Below are 22,913 nucleotides of genomic sequence, written 5' to 3'. Positions count from 1 at the left end.
TCTTTTTTTCTTTTATTTTCAGCATCCCTCGTCTTCTTCCCATTTACTCTCCAAGTTTCTGACTGCATTTTGTTCAGCTCTCAGCTCCAGAATTAGCTTGTTATGTAGCAGATGCAAGCAAAACATCAACTTGGTGAGGTGAGGTGAGGTGAGGGCCATAGTTTTCCTGTTCTTTTAGACAACGAAACCTATTTCCAGTAGCTTGAAGCACAAGAAGTCGAGGGAAAGGTGGAAAGGAAGAAGCTTTGCTGATGTAACAACTCATCTGACTGTGAACAACATCACAATCTCCCCATACATGGAGGACCACAAGCTTTCCCAGTTCAAAAGGACCATGGGAACACCAGCTTGGAGACTCGGAAAGCTTGCAGAGGGGTAAAGGCAGAGGGGCTGTGTTGATGTAGCAGTTCAATGTATCCTTGCGGAGACCTTTTGACACTGTGGGGACTGAGTTGTGAACTGCGAGCAGTCACTGTTGTGAGGTAGCCCTTATGTTACGCTCTCCTGCACCCTTTTTGTAGTTCTTCGTAGGATCTTTTCCTTTTGTCAAATCTTTTAGTTCTTCTATCCTTTTCCACTATATAAAGCATCACAGTGACAGAGTTAATGATCACAATCCTGTTGGAGCTGGAATCCTCGGAAAGGCTTAAATTTATGGCCCTGGAAATTTTATTTGTTGATTAATTTTCTGTTCTTCAATTGTCTTCTTCTTGCTCTGGTATTTCTCTAGCCTGCACTTTCCTTTTTGCTAGCACATAGCAATGCCTGAAGCATTCTCGAAAGGTACATGTAGGAGGAAAACAGACTGAGAGAGACAGCAAGCAAGGAAACAGAAGATGAGACAGATGAGAGTGCAAAGATTTTGAGAATCCATGGTGCAAGATCACATAATGTAGAGATGAAATGAAGCTTATAGATACAGATGAAAAAAGGCTGAGAAGGAAAAAGTTGAGAGACTTGGAAGTGAAAGGAACACGAGACACTTTCCATACCAAAAGGCTTCAAATGTGAAGTGAAACAAGAGAGAAAAAACACAGGTCTACTGCTATTAGGGTTGAAAGGACCACAGTCCAAAAGAGACATTGCATGGTAATAATGCACACAAACAGCAGCTACTGCTATTAGGGTTGAAAGGAACACAGTCCAAAAGAGACATTCCATGGTAATATATAATGATTTTAGTACAGAAACATCCATTGATACTGACTGTATGGTGAGTTTGGAGATTTCTTTTCCATTTAATTTCAGATCTCAGCTTAAATTAGAGAACACAAAAAATTCACTTGCAAAAATAATAAGAAGTAATTGTTGGGAGAATTCTTCCCTTGGCAACAGGAAAAACAAAAGGTGTCTTTAAGATAGATAGATACAAGCAAAACTGGACACATCGAGAACAACTCTGTTTGAGTAAAATTCCAATCTACACCGGAAGATCATGCTCGAAATTGAGCATGGGGTTTCTTTTTCTGTGGTATTTGTTTCCCCCAAGTAAATGTTCACTCTGGAGGCAATAACTCCAAGGACAGAAGAGTGAGATCACAGTGATGGCTCTCCTCCGACTGCTATTAGTCAGGCAAAGAAGGCACACACTAACACTGTTGCGGACGCACAGCACTGCCCCCGCAGTTCACCGTCACCTTTGCATGAGAAGTACAGACAACACTTTGAGCATGTCCTCTGTAAGTTCTTGATGGCATCCGAATGTGAATCCATTTTCTGAAAAGGGGTGATGGGACTGTGGAACCATGGACCACTTGGTCCCAAATGCTCCCCATGGCCTCCGATGGCTCTAAAACCCAGGACTGAGCCATTTGTTTCCCTGCTTCCAGTGGTGCTGGAAGTAGATCCTGAGCACTTGCATCCATGAGCATGTGGGCATGATTCTTGTTTTGGCCTTACTGCTGAAACAGAAGAGGGTAAAGAACCACATTTCAAGAGAAGGTTTACAAGTGTGGTCTCATTTCCACACCAATCATTAGGTGAGAACTTTGAGCTATGCCTTGGGCTGCAAACTGCCAGCCAGCCAGTATTGGCTTTGGATCAAGCATGTGAGTGACACTAGTACATTCCATGGCTAAATCCAATAGGAGCTGGTAGCATTATACTGGTTCCTACATGGTCTAACAGTGCAGATCTTGTTGGTGTTTGTCAAGATAACACCCAGTTTAATGCCTTCTGTTGTCATGTGAGATGGTTCCAATACCTTGTGTGCCTGTGATTTACCCCATCTTCATTGATTCTTTCTTCTAGATTACACCAGTCAAACAGCAGATTAAGGTAGATGTAGACAGTGTTAAGACTCAAACAGAGTCGATCACAATGTCCTCATGGAGAGCCAAAATGTCTGGTTGATGCTCTCCATTTAGGATTAGTTGGCACACAGCTTGTCCTGTTCTTATCTAGGGAGTTAGGCCATCATGCTATCAAGCATTGAAAAAGAAGCTGCTTTAGCATGCATTGAACCAATCTGAAAGGCACAACAAGCATGGTAGAAGCTACCTTATCTTCTACCTCTGTCCATATGAATTTGGATGATGCATGAAATCAAAGCATTTCTCCTTCTGAAATGGCTTTTTCTGCTTCATTCCACCAGACTTTTCTTTGGATAAAATTATTCCCACAATTGAATTAAATTTCTGATTGATGTTTGCCTGCATGATCACAGGTCTCTTTCATTTCTGTTCTTGGCTCAGTGTAGAGAGTGCTCTTTTCAGAAAAAAAAAATCTGATCTCAAAGCTTTAAAGTAAATCTTTTACTTTCACTCCACAGCAAAAGTAACTTTATATTGCACTCATCTTAATAGGACTGGTAAGCTGGTGCCATTTCTTGTGTACCATCCATGACAGTAAAAGACAGATTTTGTTTCCCAAAAGATAGAACAAGCTGCAGTTTTTTTTTTTTTTTGCCTTTGTTGATTGGTTTCATAAATATACACAAAAAAAACATGAGAATTACCTCTGTCTATTCTATCTTTCCTGGTTTTGTTTCATTGCCACATCACAAGTGGAATTTCAACACAAAGACATCTATATTCAGAATAATTCTACAACATAATAAATATAATCGTATAACTCCATTTTTCTCTCATTTGATCTACATGATCTTAATGAGTATCAATATGCAATGAAAAGACAGTAGTAAGATATCAATTTGTATTGGAAGTCCACTCGAGCCTAAACAATGCTTTAGCAAAAGATAGAGAGATAATTTATGCTTGATATTGATGGCCACTGTCTCACTGAGTAGACCAGACTAATACTTTGCTCTGCAGATGCTGATGATCAGTGTCGCAATCACACAATGACCAACAAGTGAACCTTCTATCGAACAGTTCTCCATCAATTTTTATGAATGCAAAGGCTCATCTTGATGATTGTCAAGTGCTTTTCACCTTTGCCTGTGTGTGTTCAGCGTCACCTCTCTCTCTCTCTCTCTCTCTCTCTCTCTCTCTCTCTCTCTCCATCAGCTGCAAGCAACCATTGACAGTGGCTTCTTCCACAGTCAATTGCTCACATATGGAGTCACAGTATGAGGCCATCGCTTTGGGGGAATCGATCACCACTGAAGCTGTACCACCAGACTTATCTTTCGATCTCGGACAAAGTAAACAACAAGATCCAACCAGCTTGCAGCTGAGCGGATACATTGTCGGAGAGTTGGGGAGATATGCTTTTCAGTGTCTCTCACTGCTCTCATCAGTGGTTTCTGCTATGAACTACTGCGAGACCATCTTCACCATGCTTTATGAGAGCCACTTGTGACCTACTTTGCTTCAACTCCCACGTGATGGATGGACCGGGGCGATCTGAAAGAGAGGCCGATGTGATGGTGATCGCACTACTAATAGAGGTGGAGGAGAACCATGCGAAACAGGTCTCCAAGTCCCATTCAGAATGGGGCTCCTTGTCGGCGTTGGACCACATCCCACTTGGTTTGCTGGTCCAGCATTTTGGTGTAGGAAATGTTTCACTAACAGCAATTGCTGTTCTTTCTTCCACCCTCCTTTCATTTCTACCAATAATGATATCTGTGTGCTCTTCGATTTCGGTAAGGAAGATCAGCTGGTCGATGACTAAGCTGTACCGGGGAGCAGCTGTGTTTGCTTTGATTGGCTCCTTAAGTGCGATTACATGAGCCTTTGCTCATAGATCTTACTCCATAAAACAGTAACATCATCAAGTTGTCAGCCTTTGCGGGACTAACAATAGTGAGAACTAGTAAAGTGAGTGTACTTTCATGATATGTTGGTGTATTGATCTTAGCTTGTGGTTGTCTCTCCTTCATACCAATAATCTAGCATGGAGTTTCGGTAATTGATGGTATAAGGTCAAATTGAATCTATGTGTAGTCTAGAGCAAGCCAGAGAAGGATCCTCCTGTCTTTGGCTTATCAAGTGTATTGGAATAGTAAGTTATATATATAGTCTATTAGGAAACTTCAATTTGACTTTGTATTGATGTTTCTTGGGTTGTCGAGTGGAGGTCCGATGAAATATATCTTTGCATTAATCGTCTTAACGACTCTGTTAAGTTACATTTGCCCACTTTCTTATTTATCATTTTAGATGATTCTTGGGTGCTTTTTAGGTTCCACTCCAGACTTTAATTGGAGATGATATGAGGTGAGCTGATTAAGATTAGTGGATGAAGCTGCCCATATTTGACATTTTGTGTATGTCCAATGATTTTGTTAAATGTTTGAGGTTCCGCTTTTTTGATGCAGTGCGATTGAATCGAATTCTTGTTCATGTTTATGCATCCAAAAGCGGAATATTATGGGCTTAAAGAGTTGCTGAAGCAGTTGGTCAATCGTTGAGAGGAGGACCGAGGAAAACAAACCTAACTTGCTTCGTAGACACCTCTACTTGAATTAAATGATTTCTATTAGAAAAACCTCACGGAAGTCTGTTGCTTTCACGGACCTACTATCACTTCCAATTCACTTGATTTGATCGCAACAATTATATTTCTTTTTTGACACGATATTTGTATAAAATTTTAGATTGATGATTGATTCATGCAGGTTTGTGGTGTCTGAGCTACCAACAGATGTAATTGTACGTGTTGGCGAAGTGAGATTTTTCTTGCACAAGGTCAATTCTTGTCCTTATATCAATTAAATTAAATTAATAACTCTTTTTTAGTAATTGTGTTGTTCAAAATATGCATTAAGCATTTCTTATGGTTCTTGTCCATGAAAGAACAATCTTATATTGCTATATTTACTGCTCTTCTATCGGCACATCAAGCGATCTAGCTGCTTTTTAGTATATTTGATTCTTCCCTGTCAAGCAATCTAAAAACCTGTCACGTAATTAACATTAAGTCTTGTCCCACAGGTATTTTTCACCAGCTTAGGTGACTTCCTGTATTTTAATTTATTATATAAGTAAGACTACAATCCTTCATGAAGAAGAAAAATGAAAGGAGGAGAATGGGTGTATCAGCATGAACTATTTTTATAACATGCTAAACAATATATATCTGCTTTTATCCTAATTTTAGTACTTTCATGCCTTCTACATAGTTATTGTCGATTGTTGTAGATGTTTTAATCTTTTTTCTTTGCACATGCCGAGGCAACTTATGCCGTATCTGGTGATCGAGTTACTCATCTGTTCTGAAAATTTTGGACTGCAATTTCTGAATGCAGTTTCCTCTTTTATCCAAGAGCAACCGATTACAAGGGTTGGTACTCAAGGCTGGTGAAGGCGGCACAGATGAAATCTACTTGCATGATTTTCCTGGTGGACCAAAAACCTTTGAGATTTGTTCTAAATTTTGCTATGGCATGACCGTGACGCTCAATGCCTACAATGTTGTCGCGTCTAGGTGTGCCGCAGAATACCTCGAGATGACTGAGGATGTTGAGAAGGGGAATCTGATATACAAAATTGAGGTTTTTCTGAACTCAAGCGTGTTACGAAGTTGGAAAGATTCTATTATTGTTCTACAGACCACAAAGTCTATGCTACCGTGGTCTGAGGAACTTAAGGTGGTTGGAAGATGCATAGACTGCATCACTTCCAAAACATCTGTAGAACCGGCTGCTGTCACTTGGTCATATACCTATGACAGGAAATTGACAGCCTCAGATGATATAACTGAAACCCAAAAAAGAATGCATCAAGTTCCTAATGATTGGTGGATCAAAGATATATGTGAGCTGGATGTTGATCTTTACAAGCGAGTGATGGTCGCCCTGAAATCGAAAGGGAGGATGTCTTCAGACATGATCGGAGAGGCCCTCAAGGCCTATACGGTTAGATGGTTGCCAGATTCTTATGATGCACTGGTTGCTGATGATTACATGAAAAGGAACAGGATTCTGGTAGAAACCATTATCTATCTACTGCCTTCGGATAAGTACTCAGGGTGTTCATGCAGGTTTCTCCTGAAATTGTTGAAAGTTGTTATCTTGGTCGGAGCTAGAGATCCATCAAAGGAAGAACTTATAGATCGGATTAGTATGCAGCTGCACAAAGCATCTGTTAAGGACCTACTGATTCCAGCAAAATCAAGTGGTGATACAATATATGATGTACATCTGGTGCAAATCCTTGTTGGCAAATTCATGATGCAAGTTGGTAGCACTCATGACATGAACATTGCTGATGAGAGTGAAAACATATCTTTGCTGGCGTTAGGAAGATTGATCGATGGTTATCTTGCTGAAATTGCCTGCGATTCAAACTTGTCGATTTCTAGCTTTGTCGATCTTGCTGAGTCCATTCCCGATGCAGCAAGACCTGATCATGATGGATTATACACAGCCATCGACATCTATTTAACGGTACACTTATGAGAGCCTTCTAACTATATGTTAAGAGCTTTTGCCTACTTGAATTCATGACTCGTTTAAGTACACTCGAGTTCCTGACAGGAGCTTTGCACATAAAACTTGTCATTATTATTGGATTCTTATAAAAAGCATTTACCTGTATGTTACCTGTTCCGGTATTTGCACCGTATCACATTGTAATGACAATGAACTTTTAGAATCTTTTTCCTCTCACAGTGATTCATGTTGAATTTTGCATTTATATTCCCACCACTTTGTTCCTGAAATGATTATCGGGTAAAATTTGATTCTATCAGCTTCAATTGTTAATAACTCTTGTAGAATTACAGCATTTCTTTCTTTCTTTCTTCCGACTATATCTACTTATCATCTGCTTTTGCTACCAACGATTAAGTACTGATCTTGTGAACATATCAGGAACATCGAAACATGACAAAAGCAGACAAAAAGAGGATCTGTGGCCTGATGGATGTCAAGAAGCTCTCAACAGAAGCTAGCATTCATGCAGCACAGAACGAGCGTCTGCCACTCCGTGTGGTCGTCCAAGTCCTTTTCTTCGAGCAGTTAAAGGCGGCAGGGGGTGCATCAGCAGCGACCAATGACACTTCACATGACAGTTCGATGAATCGAGCCATCTTGGAAGAAGATTGGGAGGGAAGAGTCTCAGAGAATGACGACAGTCTAAAGCAGCAACTAGGGAGCATGAAGATAAAGGCTGATGAGTGCCAGGACGGTGACGACAAGAAGAGTGTCAAGGACAAAGGTAGTAGCTTACTACTCCTGCCATCTAGATCAAGGAGGATTTTTGACAAGCTATGGGTTGGGAAGGGACAGGGTGAGACAATTAAAAGCTCTGAAACATCTGGGAGTTCACAAAGCCCTCCTATCTCTGTGAAACCTGGAGAAGCCAAATCTTCTGGCTCTTCAAGGCACATGAGAAACTCTATTTCATGAGAAAGATTCTCATGTAGAATGTCTCATGGGCACACTGTATAGAAGAAGGTGTTTCAGCTGCCGATCTTAATACATGTTTTCTGCTGGTGTTCAAACTGTTCTCGTCCTCACAATTAAGGGAGGTCAGAAAGCAGATACAAATCTGCTCTATATCATCATCATCATCATCATCTTTTGATTTAATTTATCGACATCTGATCTTTAAAGTCCTGGCAAGGATGATTGTGTATGTGAAATAACTGCATGCGATTGAAGGATCATAAGATCAGATTGCTTCCACTTGTTGCCAGTTGATGATAATCAGTGAAATATCCTTAGATTTTACATAAGATCAATTACTTTGCTGAGAATTTATGATGTACAGAGTAGATTCTCATGTAGATCAAATACTTGGCATTGTTGGATCCTACAATACCTGGATTCATTTCTTTAGATGGTATTATTCCTTTTATATATAATCATTTGAAAATTTAAGATGGTATTATTCTCCTTTTAATGCTTAAAACATTGACTATTTGGGTATCTATAATGTTTTTTTATGTAAGGTTAAATATTTATGATGATTAGAGTTTCAATATTAGTGTTCTGACAGATTGATGATTAGCTGCAGAGATTACCTTTAGGGGCTCATATGTAAATTTGATTTAGCGGGGATGTGTGTGTGCATATATACATACATATGATGTAAAGGACCATTGAGAGAAATTACTGTCTGTGGAGGGATGTCTATGTAATTTACGTTGATATTTATATGCGACCATCGCCGGTGGAATTGGGCGAAAGCAAGGGTTCCATTTCTTGGACACTTACGTGTGAGCGAAACCCTCGATTCCGCTGCAAGAATGGTGGCGACGAACCTGAAGGCCGAGACGATCTCGCTCATGGACATGAGGGCGTCCATGGAGACGGAGATGAACGCCATCATCGAGTCCCTCTGCGGCCCCGGCGGTCCCGGGATCTCCGGCAACCTCGTTGATTCCGAGGTGAAGACGCCTCTCTCTCTCTCTCTCTCTCTCTCTCTCTCTCTCTCTCTCTAAACCCTGGGTTAAATTCCCTGTCCAAGTTCCTGATCGTGATCTTATTTACGCGTGCTAATCGATCGGTTCTTGGAATCTTTAAAGACTCTCTCTCTCTCTCTCTCTCTCTCTCTCTCTCTCTCTCTCTCTCTCTCTCTCTCTCTCTCCAAATCCTGAGCCCAAATCGTTGTCCAAGATCCTGATCGTGGTCTTGTTTATGCGTTCCTAATCGATCGGTTCTTGGAATCTTTGAAGAAAACCCTTGTTTCTTTCTGAACTTGATGTCTCTATTCGTTTCATGTTGATGTAGGGATTTCCTAGGGTGGACATCGACATCCCGGCTGTTCGATCGCAACGTCGTCGGCTCTCTGGTACACTGATGATGTTCTTCTTCTTCTTCTGTTTTTCTTTTGCAGGATGATAATAGTAGTGAAGATCGATCTTGGATTCAATAAATCGAAACGTCTTGGTTGTGATTTATATAGGTTATGGGCTGTTAATTAGAAGCATGGTGTCTTGATTCTTGGAAGAAACAAGATCTGCAATAACGGTTTTAGGATGAACAAAGAAAAAGGACGAAATGGGCTTTTCGTTAGACAAATGTTTTTATATTTCTATGGCATGCTTACCAAATAATGGATAGTGTAGTTGATTATATTGATTCAGTTTGTTAGTATTACATTTCTGCTCTTCAGAAACCGAACCCAAGTCTTGTGGGATTTTACTGAATTAGAGTGTCTGATGGAGTTAGCTAGTGGACTAAGATTCAATTATTTGTTTTAGTTGCAGTTAGATATGAATTCAGACCTCTTGTGTGTTGCCAGTATTAGTTTGGACTTTGCTAGAGTCAGTTGAATTTATAGTTGACTTGTTTAGACCTATAATACCTGTCTTATCTATGTAATATCAATTTCTTTGTGAGTTCTGTATATTGCTTTGTGATCAATTGCATCTGGCACCATAATAATTTTTGTTTGGGTAAAAAATGTCAGTTAGCTCTCCAGAGTTGTAACAGATAGTATGGAAAACCAGATCTTACTAATATTTGTTTTATATTCTCTCTTATTATTTTTTTCCATTTTTGGATGTTGAACTCTTGCACTAATTTTTGATGTCGTTGGATTTTTCTGAACCATTTCTTTTCCTGTGCCAGAGGTAATAAATTAAAATATATTTCTAACTCTGTTGGCCAGTGCATGGCTTTATTCTCTTTGTACACATGATAAGGCTCTATTAGTTGTAAGATTTTCTCAACTTTATACTAAGTTGTCCTTCTTGCCCATATTAATTCAATTCTTTTATCACTGGTTCAACTGGTTCACGTAGTTTTTTATTTTGTGAAGAAAGTGGTCATAGTTGACTGAAATGAATGTTGGCTCAACATTTGGCCTACTCTTACCTAAAAAACTCCTGTTGTTTCAAAAACTTATTGCAATTCTATGGTGCATATGATCTGGTCATTTCATGATTCTTTTGAATGTAACTATTGACTTTTGTCAGTTCTCTTGTTTCTGTGACTGTAAATCCTTTATGTTACTGCTTGGGACTAAGAATCATATTTTGTTGTGCACAAAGTCGTAATCATGTTCATGACGTTTGAACTGCAAAAGTGAAGTACTTTTTCTCATTCTCTATACACATGATTTATCTTGTCGTTTTTCACGCTTGCTGTCTCCAAGCTGAATACCAGGATTTTGAGCCTTATGTCTTATCTCCTAGCCAAAGAGTGCAATAAGTTTCGGAAGTTTGCGTATCCATGTTAAAATGAGGGCAAATATAGTCACAAATAGGTCGTTAGTTTAAGTACATGCTATTTTTGTGTCTATTTGGTTTATATATAATTGAGGATTTCTGTTTACTGATATCATAATTCTTTTGGTAGTATTATTCTATTTGGTTTACATATAATTGAGGATTGCTGTTAGCTGATATCATAGTTCTTTTGGTATTATTATTCGTTACTGGCTACTTTTCTATTGGTCCATTTACCTGGCAGGACAGAATTTGACTACAGAGGTAAGTAATAGTTAAAAACAAATCTTATATCTATTCTGGAAGATGCTGGCATGGAACCGATTACATTCATGAGTCCTTGAAGTCAGTTCACGTTCAAAACCTTTTTGTACCATGTTTCCAGTCATCTCTTGAACTGTGGGGAAAACTAAATTGTAATTTTATTCATTGTAAAGTTTACCACTTGTATTTTAGTGATTTTCTTTTGCATTTGTTTTTTACATGTCATCTCCAACATGTTAATATTGATTATATCTAGCACTTGATGTTGAAATTTAATTAATCCGAAAATGAAGAAAAAGAAAAGCTGTTGCTTATTGGCCAAGTACATCATCATTTTCCTCATTTGATGCTTCACAAGGAAGTATGACTATGATAAACTTACCTGCTTAAGAGGCCTAACATGATTCTTCCTTGGCTATTGCTTTCTATTCTTCCAACATATGAAGAGGAGATGTGAAATCATGTTTTTTCTTTGGCAGAGCTGCGGAATGATCACAAGGTCATCACAGAAAAAATTGACAAGAATCTGCAGGTTTTGCATTCATTGAGGTTGGATAAAGTTAATCCATTGCCGTTGGACGGATCAGGTATGGCGATGAAAGAAAAAACTGATGTTTGCTTAGGCATGTTTTTAAGATTCAGAAGAACAAACAGGTTTGCATGCTTCATATTGGACATCATGTAGTTGATAATGGTCATTCATTTGGAACACAATTGAACAAAATTTCACATAATACTACATACTCTTAGCATTTGTTGCATGCATCAAGGTTGTCAAAATCATTGTCTGGACTGTAGGATTGCACAATTCTATGGTTAAAATTAATCTAAACAAATTAATTTGTTTAGTGGATTGGGTTTTACTGAGATTAAAATCAACTCAAGTGACTTGGTATACGAACCAAACAAAAAACACTTACTCTCTGTTTCCGAAAGCGCATTTGCCCTTACCTATAAGCACCATCTTCTTTTCCTGGATAGTTGCCACCATCTTTTTCCCCTACCCTTTCACTGCCATCTTCTCTTCCTCCAGGCCAATTTCGCCACCCATCTGTCTCCTGTTACTGCTGCTTCTTTCACTGTCTTTGTTGAGTTCTTACAAGTCGGTCATCACCATCTAGCTGCCTTCCACAGACTAAAAGTCTGTCACCTGTTCGGTATGCTTTTGCCACTCTTATCATATACTTTCTCCTGTCCACTTTCTCTATGACTACCATCACTCTTTACAATTCCTCCTCTGTCCTGTCGTTATCTGTTTTCCTTCTCTCTCTCCATGGCCAACATACAAGTGACATCCCAAACTGTTACTGTCATTCCCTCTTTTCAAGATTTTTTTTTTCTTGTTGAGAGCAACTCAGATATGATCTAAATGTGCCTCATTCTTATGCAAACCTCTTGTTAAAGGTTTGATAGGGGACTGTATTTGGATGGGATTGTATTTGGATATACTCTAAAAGCAAACTCTTAATAATGTCCCACTTTCAATATGATTAGTTGATTTATTCAATAATTTCATATTTTAACAATATGGTAGATGATTTACAGCTTCCATCCATGATCACATCTTTGGCTAACTGTGAACAAAATTAGCAATTTAGATAGAAGTGGAAGATCATCGAAATATGGATAATATGTTAAAAGACTATATTTGGATGGGACTGCAATTTCCAAATAGTCCAACTGGAAGTATGTCTCAGATTGGTTCAAGCATGAATGTCTCTGTTTTTTTGAGTTGCATGCTTCCTTTTTCTGCCAGTGTGTAACAAGGTACAGTTTGCTTGCTATAGAATTATTTGAATTAACTAGTCAGTAGTCATCAACTGTCATGAATAAAGACTGTACTAACATCCCACAACATGAACTGACTGATATCTGTTTTAATCATTCCATAGGTTAACAATCATATATGTAGAGTGACAAAATATAGATTCTTTATGATGTTAGAGATAATTGTGTTAATTACTTTTCAACGTTGATAAAAGACATTCAATATGCTAGTGATCCACAAGTTCAATAAGCACAAAATCTGGCGATCATAAGTACGATCTAGGTACATCAATAAAAGGATCATAAGATCTCGAGGAACTACAATAAAAGGATCATAAGATCATTCTCGAGTTGAGTTGCTTGGGTAGCTGCGAGGAGACCAATCAATGAAAATTGAACACCAACAAAAATATTATTATTGATTCAAATAAGAGATAGTATTGTTTAATTGTGTATTTGCTTCAACAAAAATATAATTATTAGCTAAAGAACATATGAGAGTTACTGAACTTCAATAATTTTATTTAATTTTTATAAGAATGATATGAATTATAACCCTCGTTTGATACTAGTTAGGAAAGCAAGTTTGACAATCTTGGCAAGTATAGTCAATACATAATAATGCCACATTAGGTTGACCTCGTTTTGGTATTTAATCCTTGTATGCAACCTTTGCATAACTTGTTGATCACGCATTGGCTATTATGAACATTGAAAACTTGTGCTGGAAATAGAGACTCAAGTTTAGGCTCATAAGTTATTATGCTAACGTTTTAGTTTTGGCGTTGTGTCAGAGCAATAAACTCAGTTACTGGCAAAACAAGTGACTATAAGAAAAATCAAGACCGAATCTTCTGACCATAGTATTATTGGCTTTATTGCAGATATATCAGCTTCTGTTTCTGAAACTATATCTCAAGATTCACCTATGAGAGAGGAACCTATAATGAGGATACCCTTTGCTATTATTGATGAAATTGCTGATGACTCACCAGCTGCAGAAGACGGACTACAACTCAGCGACGAGATTGTAAAGTTTGGGAATGTGGAGATGGGTGATAACTTGCAATCAAGACTCATGGCAGAAGCACAGTCCAACCAGGGCAATCCAGTTCCTTTGGTAATAGTCAGGCAGGGTTCAGTGATGAATCTAACTGTGACACCCAGACCATGGCATGGTCGTGGAATTTTGGGGTATTTCTTTTCCTCTATTTTTCCAATTTTACACGTGAAATGTTTTGAATTATGTTCTTATCATCTAATTGATATTTGTACAAGATTATTCTTTTCTAAGTTTGTTAATTTTCATATTGCATGAGCCATAAGTTATTTATGCTCCAGGAAATCAACACATATCTAATGTAGCATTCTTTAATATCTTTTGCATCACCATCAATCAATCCTTACAAAATTCTTATAATTTGTTAATTAACATATCGCATAAGTCAAGCTATTCACGTTCCAGGAAATTTACTTAAGCTGAAAAAGGTAAATGATGTAAGTTATTTGACAGCAGACTGTTTAGAACTCTGGTTTTGATAGTGTAAGTTGGATTCATTGTAGAATCAAGCATCAAGGAATGGCCAGTAGTTTGCTAACTACCATTTAATAACTAGGCGGCCATCTGTGATGCATTTTGTTATTTATTTTAAAATTCTAGTAATTGTGATACGAAGTTCTGAAATTATGGATCTGCATATTAGTTAGTTCCTGCAACACAATTTTTATGTTCTCTTCTATTTGTGCTAGGGAGGTATAGTTTGTACTATGCTCCTTGCAGTTGACACATATCTCATCGGGCTGGAAATCATTGTGTTGATGGATGAATATACGCCTTCATGATAAATGATAACTGATTACATTGTGAAAATTTCTTTTGGTTGATTTATATTTCTTTTTGTCAATTTCAATAGTTATATGTTATCTAAGTGTTAGGCGTACATGCAATTTGAAACATCAATTTGAGAGTTGACTTACATAATCATGCCATGCCCCAAAAAAAAAAAAAAAAAAATGGTGATTTATTGGATGGGAATCTAAATATTATCTTTATATTAATAGGAAAAATTATTCATGCTCTTACATCAATGTCTCATCGTTTGCATCTTGTTGTTCCTTTTTTTTGTGTAATTGTTTTGATTGAGGTGTTCTGCAGGTGCCATTTTCGTATCCTATGATTTGTATTCTTATGATGATGAGGAGCTGGTACAATTGGTGCGAAACACTCGGTGAAAAGTTAGTTTTTGCTCAGTTCCTCGAGAGTTTCAGGACTGTTGCAGTATTTCTCGGAGATATGATTCATACGTAGTCTTGAATGCACAACTTGTTGAAATTTCTGACCAAAAGATTGTACTGTATAGCGTGTGGCCTGGTGGTGGTTTTAACTTTGTTGTAACACACCGTTAGTGGCTCCAGCAATCGTTCTCGTAATAAGCGTTTTTGTGGTGCTCGCTTTTTATGGCGCGCCTTTCAAAGTGAAAATTGCGAGTTATGCTTTGTTTTCAGATGTTCTGCACAAAGTTTCGTTTGGGATTTTCGCTTGCTCTCCAAAGTAGGCTGCTCTTTTTGTGGTTACATGAATTTGTACAAAGCGTGCGGTAATATGACACACTTCTAAAATTTTATTTTTTAAACTTTTTTTAAAAGCATTCTCGGATAAAAACGTTTGAAGGTTCACGTGAAAAAGATGATTTTGCAGTTCCTCTTGCACGGGCTCATGATCATGACAGCCCCCTCGTTCGAGTGCAAGGCTGTCCCCTCCGCTGCAACCCCCATCAACGGGCCGAGCTCGGCAAGGCAGGGGTGACAACTTTAAAAAAAAAATATTTTAATTTACTAGACTAGTTCAGAAGACCACAAAATAATTTGAAACAGATCAGTCTCGAACCCATTACATGTTTTTTTCTCGAATTTATTGGTCCACTTGAAACAGATGACAGACCGAAAGCGGAACACGCCACGAGTAAAGATTATTTTCATACTAGACTGGTGATTAGACAAAAAAAAAAAAAAAAAAACACCAATACGCCGAAAGTAGCGTAAAATGGGAGGCATTTCACGTCCATACTGTCAAATATACACAGATTGTATGCATCATGAAACCATCAAAATATACAAACTTAAAAAGGCACAAGCAACATGAAGCATCTTGTTCTTTTTGCACCAATGAAAAAACTATTGCGATGGCAACAAACTTGGATCCTTTAAGACCAGTCAATTCAGAATTTAAGTTCTATAACGTGAAGTTGTTTGTGCCTTTTTTTAAGTCCTGGTATTTTTGTAGGAAGAATCACTATATTCACTAGTGACTGACGACTGAAAACAATTATAAGAAAAAAAAAGGGGGGGATCAGTGTTAGGGTCATATAACTAGCAGAGTCTATGATGGAGTAACATAAGAGCAAAGATGGGTCACATCTTCTTTTCCGGCCATTGGTTGCATTTGTAAATGTCTGTGTCTAACAGCTTCGAGTCGTAACTAGAATTTTGGTTACTAGAGAGTCATAACAGAAAAGCTAGAGGAATCTGCTTCACTACACTTTGAACCAAGCCCATAAATTTTCCAAGCTTTGTTTGCATGAGGTTTTCTGCTCTGCTAGTGTCAATTAAAGTTCTATCCTCTTCTATTTCCCACGTATCATCTCCATTTGTACTGTAAGGATACTACAAAGCGCATCATTGCTCCTCTCCCTCCCCCTCCCCTCCATTTGGAAGATAATAAATAATCTTCTATGGAATGGATATATTGCAATCATTTGGAAGATAATAATAATAGAGATTGATAAAAACATTATTCGTAGTAAAAGAAGGAACTTGATAAATCAATACCATGATTCAAGTTCCTATAGGTTGGTTTATGCCCCTGGTCATGGGTGTGTAGTAAAAAAGAATAAAAGATCAACCTAATAATATAAGAAATTGAACAAAGAAAATTGCCATTTGATGGCAAAAAAAGTAGCACAAATTCATGAACATTTAAAAGATACCGATTTAAGGCCACATCATTTACTTGTACTATTGAGTTTCATCTCTAGTTTTCTCTAAAAATTTTTAACTGCTCGAGGCCCATTCCATCCATCCATCCATCCAAAAGGGTATGTATGGGTGGCATTAAAATCTTTTCCAATTAAGCACCATCCAAGAACTGAATAAACCCAACAACCAAGAGAGCATTGTGACTTGCCAAATTCTTCTTTGCTCATGCATTGTATTCATTAACAGAGTTTCTGATTATTTGAACTTTCAAATGTTTTCAGATCACAAAGTACAAGGCCATCTAGGCAAACATGTCATCAAAATTCTTACTACTTGTTAGCCTATAAATCTCACATAAAGAAATGAAACTTCTGATTACATAACTCTTTTAATTTATAAATAAGCTAGGCTTCGTCAAGAAAAACAATAATGACACATTACTGAAAATTATTTGATTCCATAGACTAAAGAGGAATCAAGACAGAAGACTCACAACAACTAAAGTCGTTCGGAGTACACTTTTTAACTAGGATTAGTCAAGACTGGCATATTTAGTCAAAATGAAATAATTTAAAGACAGGAAGATATCTGTTCAGTCATATTGACTAAATTGGAACCATCAGTCAATCTGCTAGGTCTCAGGAAAGTAAGCGACATCAGGACACACACATCATTTTTCTCCGCCATAGAATCAGTTAAATTATTGTTTAAGTCGAGTGAATAGTTGCTTACCCTCCTGAAACCGTACCAAGTTTATTAACTAAGCATCTGAGAAATAGGATTGCATCTTCGAGATGGACAATAAATATAAAGCACAGGTATATTATGAGGTACTAAATGGTTCTGAAAGTGATGGACACTAATAGCATCTTCACTAATCATGAGACCACTATCAAATAGCTGCAAAGAAAAAAGGACAGGGATGACATAAATCATTTGGGTCCAGGTGCCAGATTATGTATGGTAAAAGTTGCAATATTCTTACAAGAACAATCATGTTTTACATCCTGATCATAAGAAGCATCATGCTGTGTTCTACTGTTAAAGCACTTACCCATGACAAAAAAATTATTTAGAAGCACTGAAATTTACCTTAGCAATTTGTTGTCATAAATCCACCATGGTAAGTTCTATGATTCCGCTCCTCCTGCATTTTCTATGGTGAAAAAGTCTAGTTAAGCTAATAGTCAGATGAATTATCAGGGTTTTAAAAAGAGAGAGAGAGAGAGAGAGAGAAAATAATCTGTGATAACTTTTAAACTCAAATTCATATGATTTAACTTGTGTCTAGGATCCTCTTACAAAATTATGGACATCACAACAACTAAATTTTATATTGCTAGATAGTGTTTCATAGATTAAAAAGACATAAACCTAGTAATTCTTCTTCTGCAAGGTTATATGTTAGCAAATTACACAATGTTGTCAAACAGGACATTTTATTTCCCTACCATCACCACCTCCACTACCACTAGGAGAGCAAACACAAATTAACGAGACCTAATATCAATCTGCCTGTGATTCCTAATAATTCAGATGTCAAAAAGCTTTCGGGCTAAGATTAAGGGGGAAAAGATGCTAACTTTATGAATTGCCACTCTTCCTCAAGTCCATTCCCCTAGCAAGGCCTGCTGCTAATCTAACATACATCAAGTCAGATATATCAAAGACTTGGGTGGAAAACACGACTGAGAAGAAAACCATTAGAAGCTCTCTCGTTACCTCATGTACTCAAAGACTTTTTCGACACCAAGTAGTTGTAACTGAAGCATCTGACGAGACTAAAGCAGATAGATCTCCTTCCTCAACTTTGATCTACCACAAACAAATGACATAGAACATCAACCACTAAACGAAGTCAACTTACCCTGGTCTCTTTATAAAGCACCCATACATACACTTGACTTCCAACAGATAAAGGAGGACAAACCCACTGGTCTCTTTGATGCGTGCGTGATGTGATAACACTTGACCACACGTATGCAAGAACATAAAGGATCAAAAAGACAGGAGGGGCAGATCTAGCGACGAGCGAGAGAAATACCATTGGATCCACCGATAAATGAGAAGCTGAAACACTTGAAATAATCAAGAAAAATGATATCAACAAGCAAAGTTAGATAAAACTAAATCGAGAAAGATCTATAAAATGGATGCATTTTTGAGAGCCCCAAAGACCGGTCCATCATACGGCCGCAAAGATAGAATCAAGAAACAAGACAAAGAGGATAAATCTATCAGCGAAAGAGCTTTAAGAGAGCTCCAAAGATCGATCCCACATCCGTCTTCAGATATAGAATACGAGAAACACGGCAGAAGAAACAATGACTTCATAAAAAGAAAGATCAAGACGACGAACCAAGAAATGCCTCCCAAGATCAACATCCCAATGGTTGTTTGATGGTTTGGGACATGGATCTTGACGAGAAAGAAAAGGAAGGAAGAAATGGGACTAGAAATGGAGACAAAATGAGACCAGTCAACAGTGATTTCCGTTGAATCCGCACAGATGATGAAGTTAGCGAGGAGACGTGTATCCTCGCCCGCATCTGATCCCATTCCCCGAGGGAAAACAATCGTCGTCTCAAAAGCCACGCTTCCGCTCTCAAACCCATCTCTCTTTCTTTGTTGATTTCTTCGTCCTATTCACTCCATCCCATCCGTATCAAGCAAAACAAAGACGCCAAAATTAGAAAGAAATAGAGAAGGAAGCACACGACTACCGTGACATGATGGACGGTACGCCACTCGTCTTTTGTCTGCCTCGGAAAACCCAGTCGAGACGAGACGTCTCAGAGACGAATGGATAGAAGCAGCAGCAGATGGCCGACATAAAATGAAGAGAAAGACAGCGTGTGCAGAAGCCGATCAGAGGAAACGAAAACCCTGTCGCCACTCTTCTTACCGCTCCAACACCAAACCACCACCGCGATCGTAATCACCATCATCAGACGCAGAAAACAATCCGGGGAGATCGGGATGACAGAGAGAGCAGTGAGCACGCAACAGCGACGGCACCCCGACGATGCGATCGCCGCTGCGTGCTCACTCTCTTCTGTCAACCCCAATCACCCGGACGACGCCACAGACCCTCGGATCAACCACAACCACCAGAAAACAAAGCGATCAAGAAGACAAGGAGAAGAAGATCCTCGACCGAATCGGAGATACAGGAACCAGAGGAACGAGGAACGCCTGCCTCCTCCGCCTTCATCTTCGTCTCCCGATCCCTTCGATCCAATTCTAGGGTTATGCCCTCGCCCTCCCTCCTCTCTCTCTCTCTCTCTCCTCCCCTATTTTTCAAAACTTTAATCGCTGCGTCGCACGTGTCGCCCTCCGCCCCACTCGGCGCCTCTTCGAAAGCATGAATACATCATCGTATTAAGCCGGACGCTGTCGCCCGCACGACGGATCACCCGACAGGAGATAGGGGTACCGATGTGGGGTCCGGGACGCTGTCGACGGCTGATTGAGTCGAGCGTGCCATCACGCGTACGCCCGCCTAGTAACCCCGACACCAAGGACGTGATGAAAAGAGCGCGCGAAACGTGGAGAGACGCCGTACGTACGATCGAGGTCGAACCTTTGATTTTTATTATTATTATTATTTGGGCCGGGCCGGTTCGATTTAATATACGAGCGAGATGCGCTGAGGTAGCGTCACGTTGATGGGAGGCCTTGATGAATCAGGTGGTGACACGTACGCGGTTCGCTTGGACCGACATGGCGATTGCTACTTAAAATAGAGGAAAGGGGTGTTTTGCTTTTCGAGATTAGATAGATGATTAGATGCTAATGAGAGGAATGACCACATTTATCATACCTTAGTAGAAATCTGCCTTTAGGTTTTACTGACTGGCTGTCGTAGGATGAAGTCCAAACCCTAACAAGCAGCTTCGACCAGGAAGAAACCTCGTAGCTGCATCAAAACCTAACACTGGGAGATCTAAATCAGAACTGCTGCATCGGCTTTGAGCAAAGGCGGATCATTTTGAACTCGAAACAAAAACAATGAACGGGTGCGTGCATCCCCCCCCCCCCCCCCATCTTTCTATGCCATGGTCCCCCTCCCTCTACTGAGCTAGAGGAACATCTCGGAGTTAACCTAAAGACAAAGCAGAAGAGCTGACACGCCCTCGAGCCATTGCTTGGATGCATCATCACCAGCGATGGGATTTCATGGCACTTTCGTGGGATTCTGAAACCATTAGCAGTTATCGGCATTGGATAGCAGAATAAACAATGGTGTGTCTGCAACTTTTCACAGGCAAAACAATGAAGAGGGATGCATCCAAGGTCTGAAACATATATATATATATATTAATTACAAGGTAATCTTGTCCTTTAATTACTGTACTGCTCCGTCGCTTGGGAAAGTGCGAGGTGTGGCCGCTCAGGGGACCATATGATGCAGATCGAAACCAGTTTCAACTGAGAGATCACCGGAAGAGGGATCCCTCATGTTGGAGTAAGAGAAGGTCATCAATGGTTCCTCGACGTCAGGACATGGAAGCTGCATGCGCATGTAACTCCATGCAGCCTTCGCTTTGCAGAGGGAGGAATCCCTTCATGTGTGGGTGTGCACTGCATTTAGTGATTCGAGTTTAAGGTTTTCTTTTTCTTTAGATCAACTCAAATTTATATGTTGTTTAAGAGGTAAAAAAAAATGTTAAATAAATTTTAATTTTTGTCATATATATATATATATATATATATATATATATATATATATATATATATATAATAGACACACACTATATTCAATAAGAGGAGAAGTAATTAATATTCATAAATACACTGAGATAAAGCAGAAAAAACATGAGTTCAAATTCAAGCATAAAAGATGTCGATTCTTTTGGCTTCCTTTCCTTCCTTGTCTAAGTTTTCCAACTTTAGGTATGTATCTCAGATCATTTTCTTTAATCTTTGAGAAGGAAATTGGATCATACACATCAATGTTTGTGTGACAAGCAAGTAGAGTGCCAATTCCAAACAATTGATGAGAAACAAAGTATTCCTTTTTATGGACATCTCTTTGGTTCTTTAGAAGCTTGCCTTGACGCAAGGGATGCAGCCTTGGAAGATGAATGAATGAATGAATCATGATAGATTGGAGTTTCTCATGCTTTTGTTGTTTGATGTATCGAGTAAATGAGTTTGAATACTCTTCACCCACCTGAATCCGAGGACAGCCAGTTTCATCTTTCTCATTTGCTGCCATTGGACTCTCTCTCTCTCTCTCTCTCTCTCTCTCTCTCTCTCTCTCTCTCTCTCTCTCTCTATTCATGTCCCTTGTGCAATAATAAGAGCATGCAAATCGAAGAAGAAAGGAGGTTGCAATGCCCGAGTACTCAAAACTCGGGCATAAAGATTTCAGTTAATTCCATTTCTATGTGCTGTACTAATCCAATCTGATACATTTACTAGCACAATAACTCGAGTACTCAAAACTACTAGTAGTAAGAGTCCTACAGCTCAAATGGTTTGTAGCAAACTAAATATGTTATTTATATAGAGAAAAGGTGTAAGAAATTCTTCGTATATAAGCAAGTTTATGTTTATGTTAAGCTGAGGTCAACTTATTGTGATGGTTGGTAGGTATTTTTAGGAGTCCTAAACGTATTCAAATTAGTTGGCAAGAGTCCTAATTAAATTAAAAATATTTAGTGAATTAGGGTTTATTCTTATAATTACATCTTGGTTACTAATGATGGTGATCTCTATGGTTTCTAAATAGAGTTGAGAGAGAAGGTTTTCAAGTTTTATGTGAGAGGTGTACAAAGAGAGTTGTATTTATGTGGGATAACTGAAGGACCTTATAACTGATCTCATATATTGAAAAATATGATCCTCTCCATGGTCTATAGATAGAGATTTGCTGAACTACGTTAATCTTGTATCGACTTTCTCTGTTGTTGTTAGAACTCTCCTCTCTCTCCCCAACAAATATGCTTACGATTAATCTTGCATGATGAAAAAATAGTTTTCTCATTGTATAGGCAAGAAGTGTCGAACTATTGATATCTAATATTTCTTTTAGTTTTCGAGATATTGTCTCCTCTACTTTTTTTTTTTTTTAGACTTGTACATTCTTTAGAACTCTAATGTACTTTGGTTCCGATATAATATTTGATATTTTAAGATCAATCGATCCAAAGGCCTAAGTTTAAGTTATCGATCAAACTATAAATATATCCGGTTCTTTCGATCTTTAGTGATATAGAACTATTCTTTGATCCTCTCTCAATCTATCTCCACACATGAATATTCTTTTTAGTATGTTACAAGCTTAAGTTCAATTTGCCTCGTTTTGAAGCGTAGTAAAGAAAGCAACATTTGAGTCATTGTAGGAGGAGATTAATTTACCCTACGATGGTAAAAGA

The 22,913-nt window shown here is 38.6% G+C and overlaps 2 protein-coding genes and 1 long non-coding RNA gene across 5 annotated transcripts; 2 read left to right on the top strand and 1 right to left on the bottom strand.

Moving 5' to 3' along the window:
• Positions 1-3,778: 3,778 nt before the first annotated feature.
• LOC135581884 (BTB/POZ domain-containing protein NPY1-like) lies at positions 3,779-8,035 on the top strand. 3 transcript variants are annotated; one of them, XM_065116694.1, is made up of 4 exons: positions 3,779-4,622; positions 4,724-5,093; positions 5,654-6,793; positions 7,220-8,035. In XM_065116694.1, exons 2-4 carry the CDS (start codon positions 5,007-5,009, stop codon positions 7,754-7,756), a joined length of 1,764 nt encoding a protein of 587 aa, XP_064972766.1. In that variant the 5' UTR covers positions 3,779-4,622; positions 4,724-5,006; the 3' UTR covers positions 7,757-8,035. The 3 variants fall into 3 exon arrangements, with proteins under 3 accessions (XP_064972766.1, XP_064972782.1, XP_064972774.1); XM_065116710.1 differs by having other exon boundaries at positions 3,781-4,223; positions 5,024-5,093; XM_065116702.1 differs by having other exon boundaries at positions 3,781-4,851; positions 5,024-5,093.
• A 487-nt stretch (positions 8,036-8,522) lies between these two features.
• Positions 8,523-15,059, top strand: LOC135616947 (uncharacterized). Its single transcript, XM_065116719.1, has 5 exons — positions 8,523-8,739; positions 9,083-9,143; positions 11,268-11,375; positions 13,440-13,749; positions 14,711-15,059. Exons 1-5 carry the CDS (start codon positions 8,599-8,601, stop codon positions 14,730-14,732), a joined length of 642 nt encoding a protein of 213 aa, XP_064972791.1. The 5' UTR covers positions 8,523-8,598; the 3' UTR covers positions 14,733-15,059.
• A 2,394-nt stretch (positions 15,060-17,453) lies between these two features.
• LOC135616949 (uncharacterized) lies at positions 17,454-19,991 on the bottom strand. Its single transcript, XR_010488551.1, has 2 exons — positions 18,429-19,991; positions 17,454-18,345 (listed from the first exon to the last, which is right to left on the bottom strand). It is a non-coding gene; the product is annotated as an uncharacterized LOC135616949 (long non-coding RNA).
• Between the last annotated feature and the right edge of the window lie 2,922 nt (positions 19,992-22,913).

The sequence above is a fragment of the Musa acuminata genome, chromosome BXJ1-3 (genome assembly GCF_036884655.1).
Source record: "Musa acuminata AAA Group cultivar baxijiao chromosome BXJ1-3, Cavendish_Baxijiao_AAA, whole genome shotgun sequence".
NCBI lineage: Eukaryota > Viridiplantae > Streptophyta > Magnoliopsida > Zingiberales > Musaceae > Musa > Musa acuminata.
Note: the sequence above shows the minus strand (reverse complement) of the source record. Positions and strands in the feature narration are given on the sequence as shown.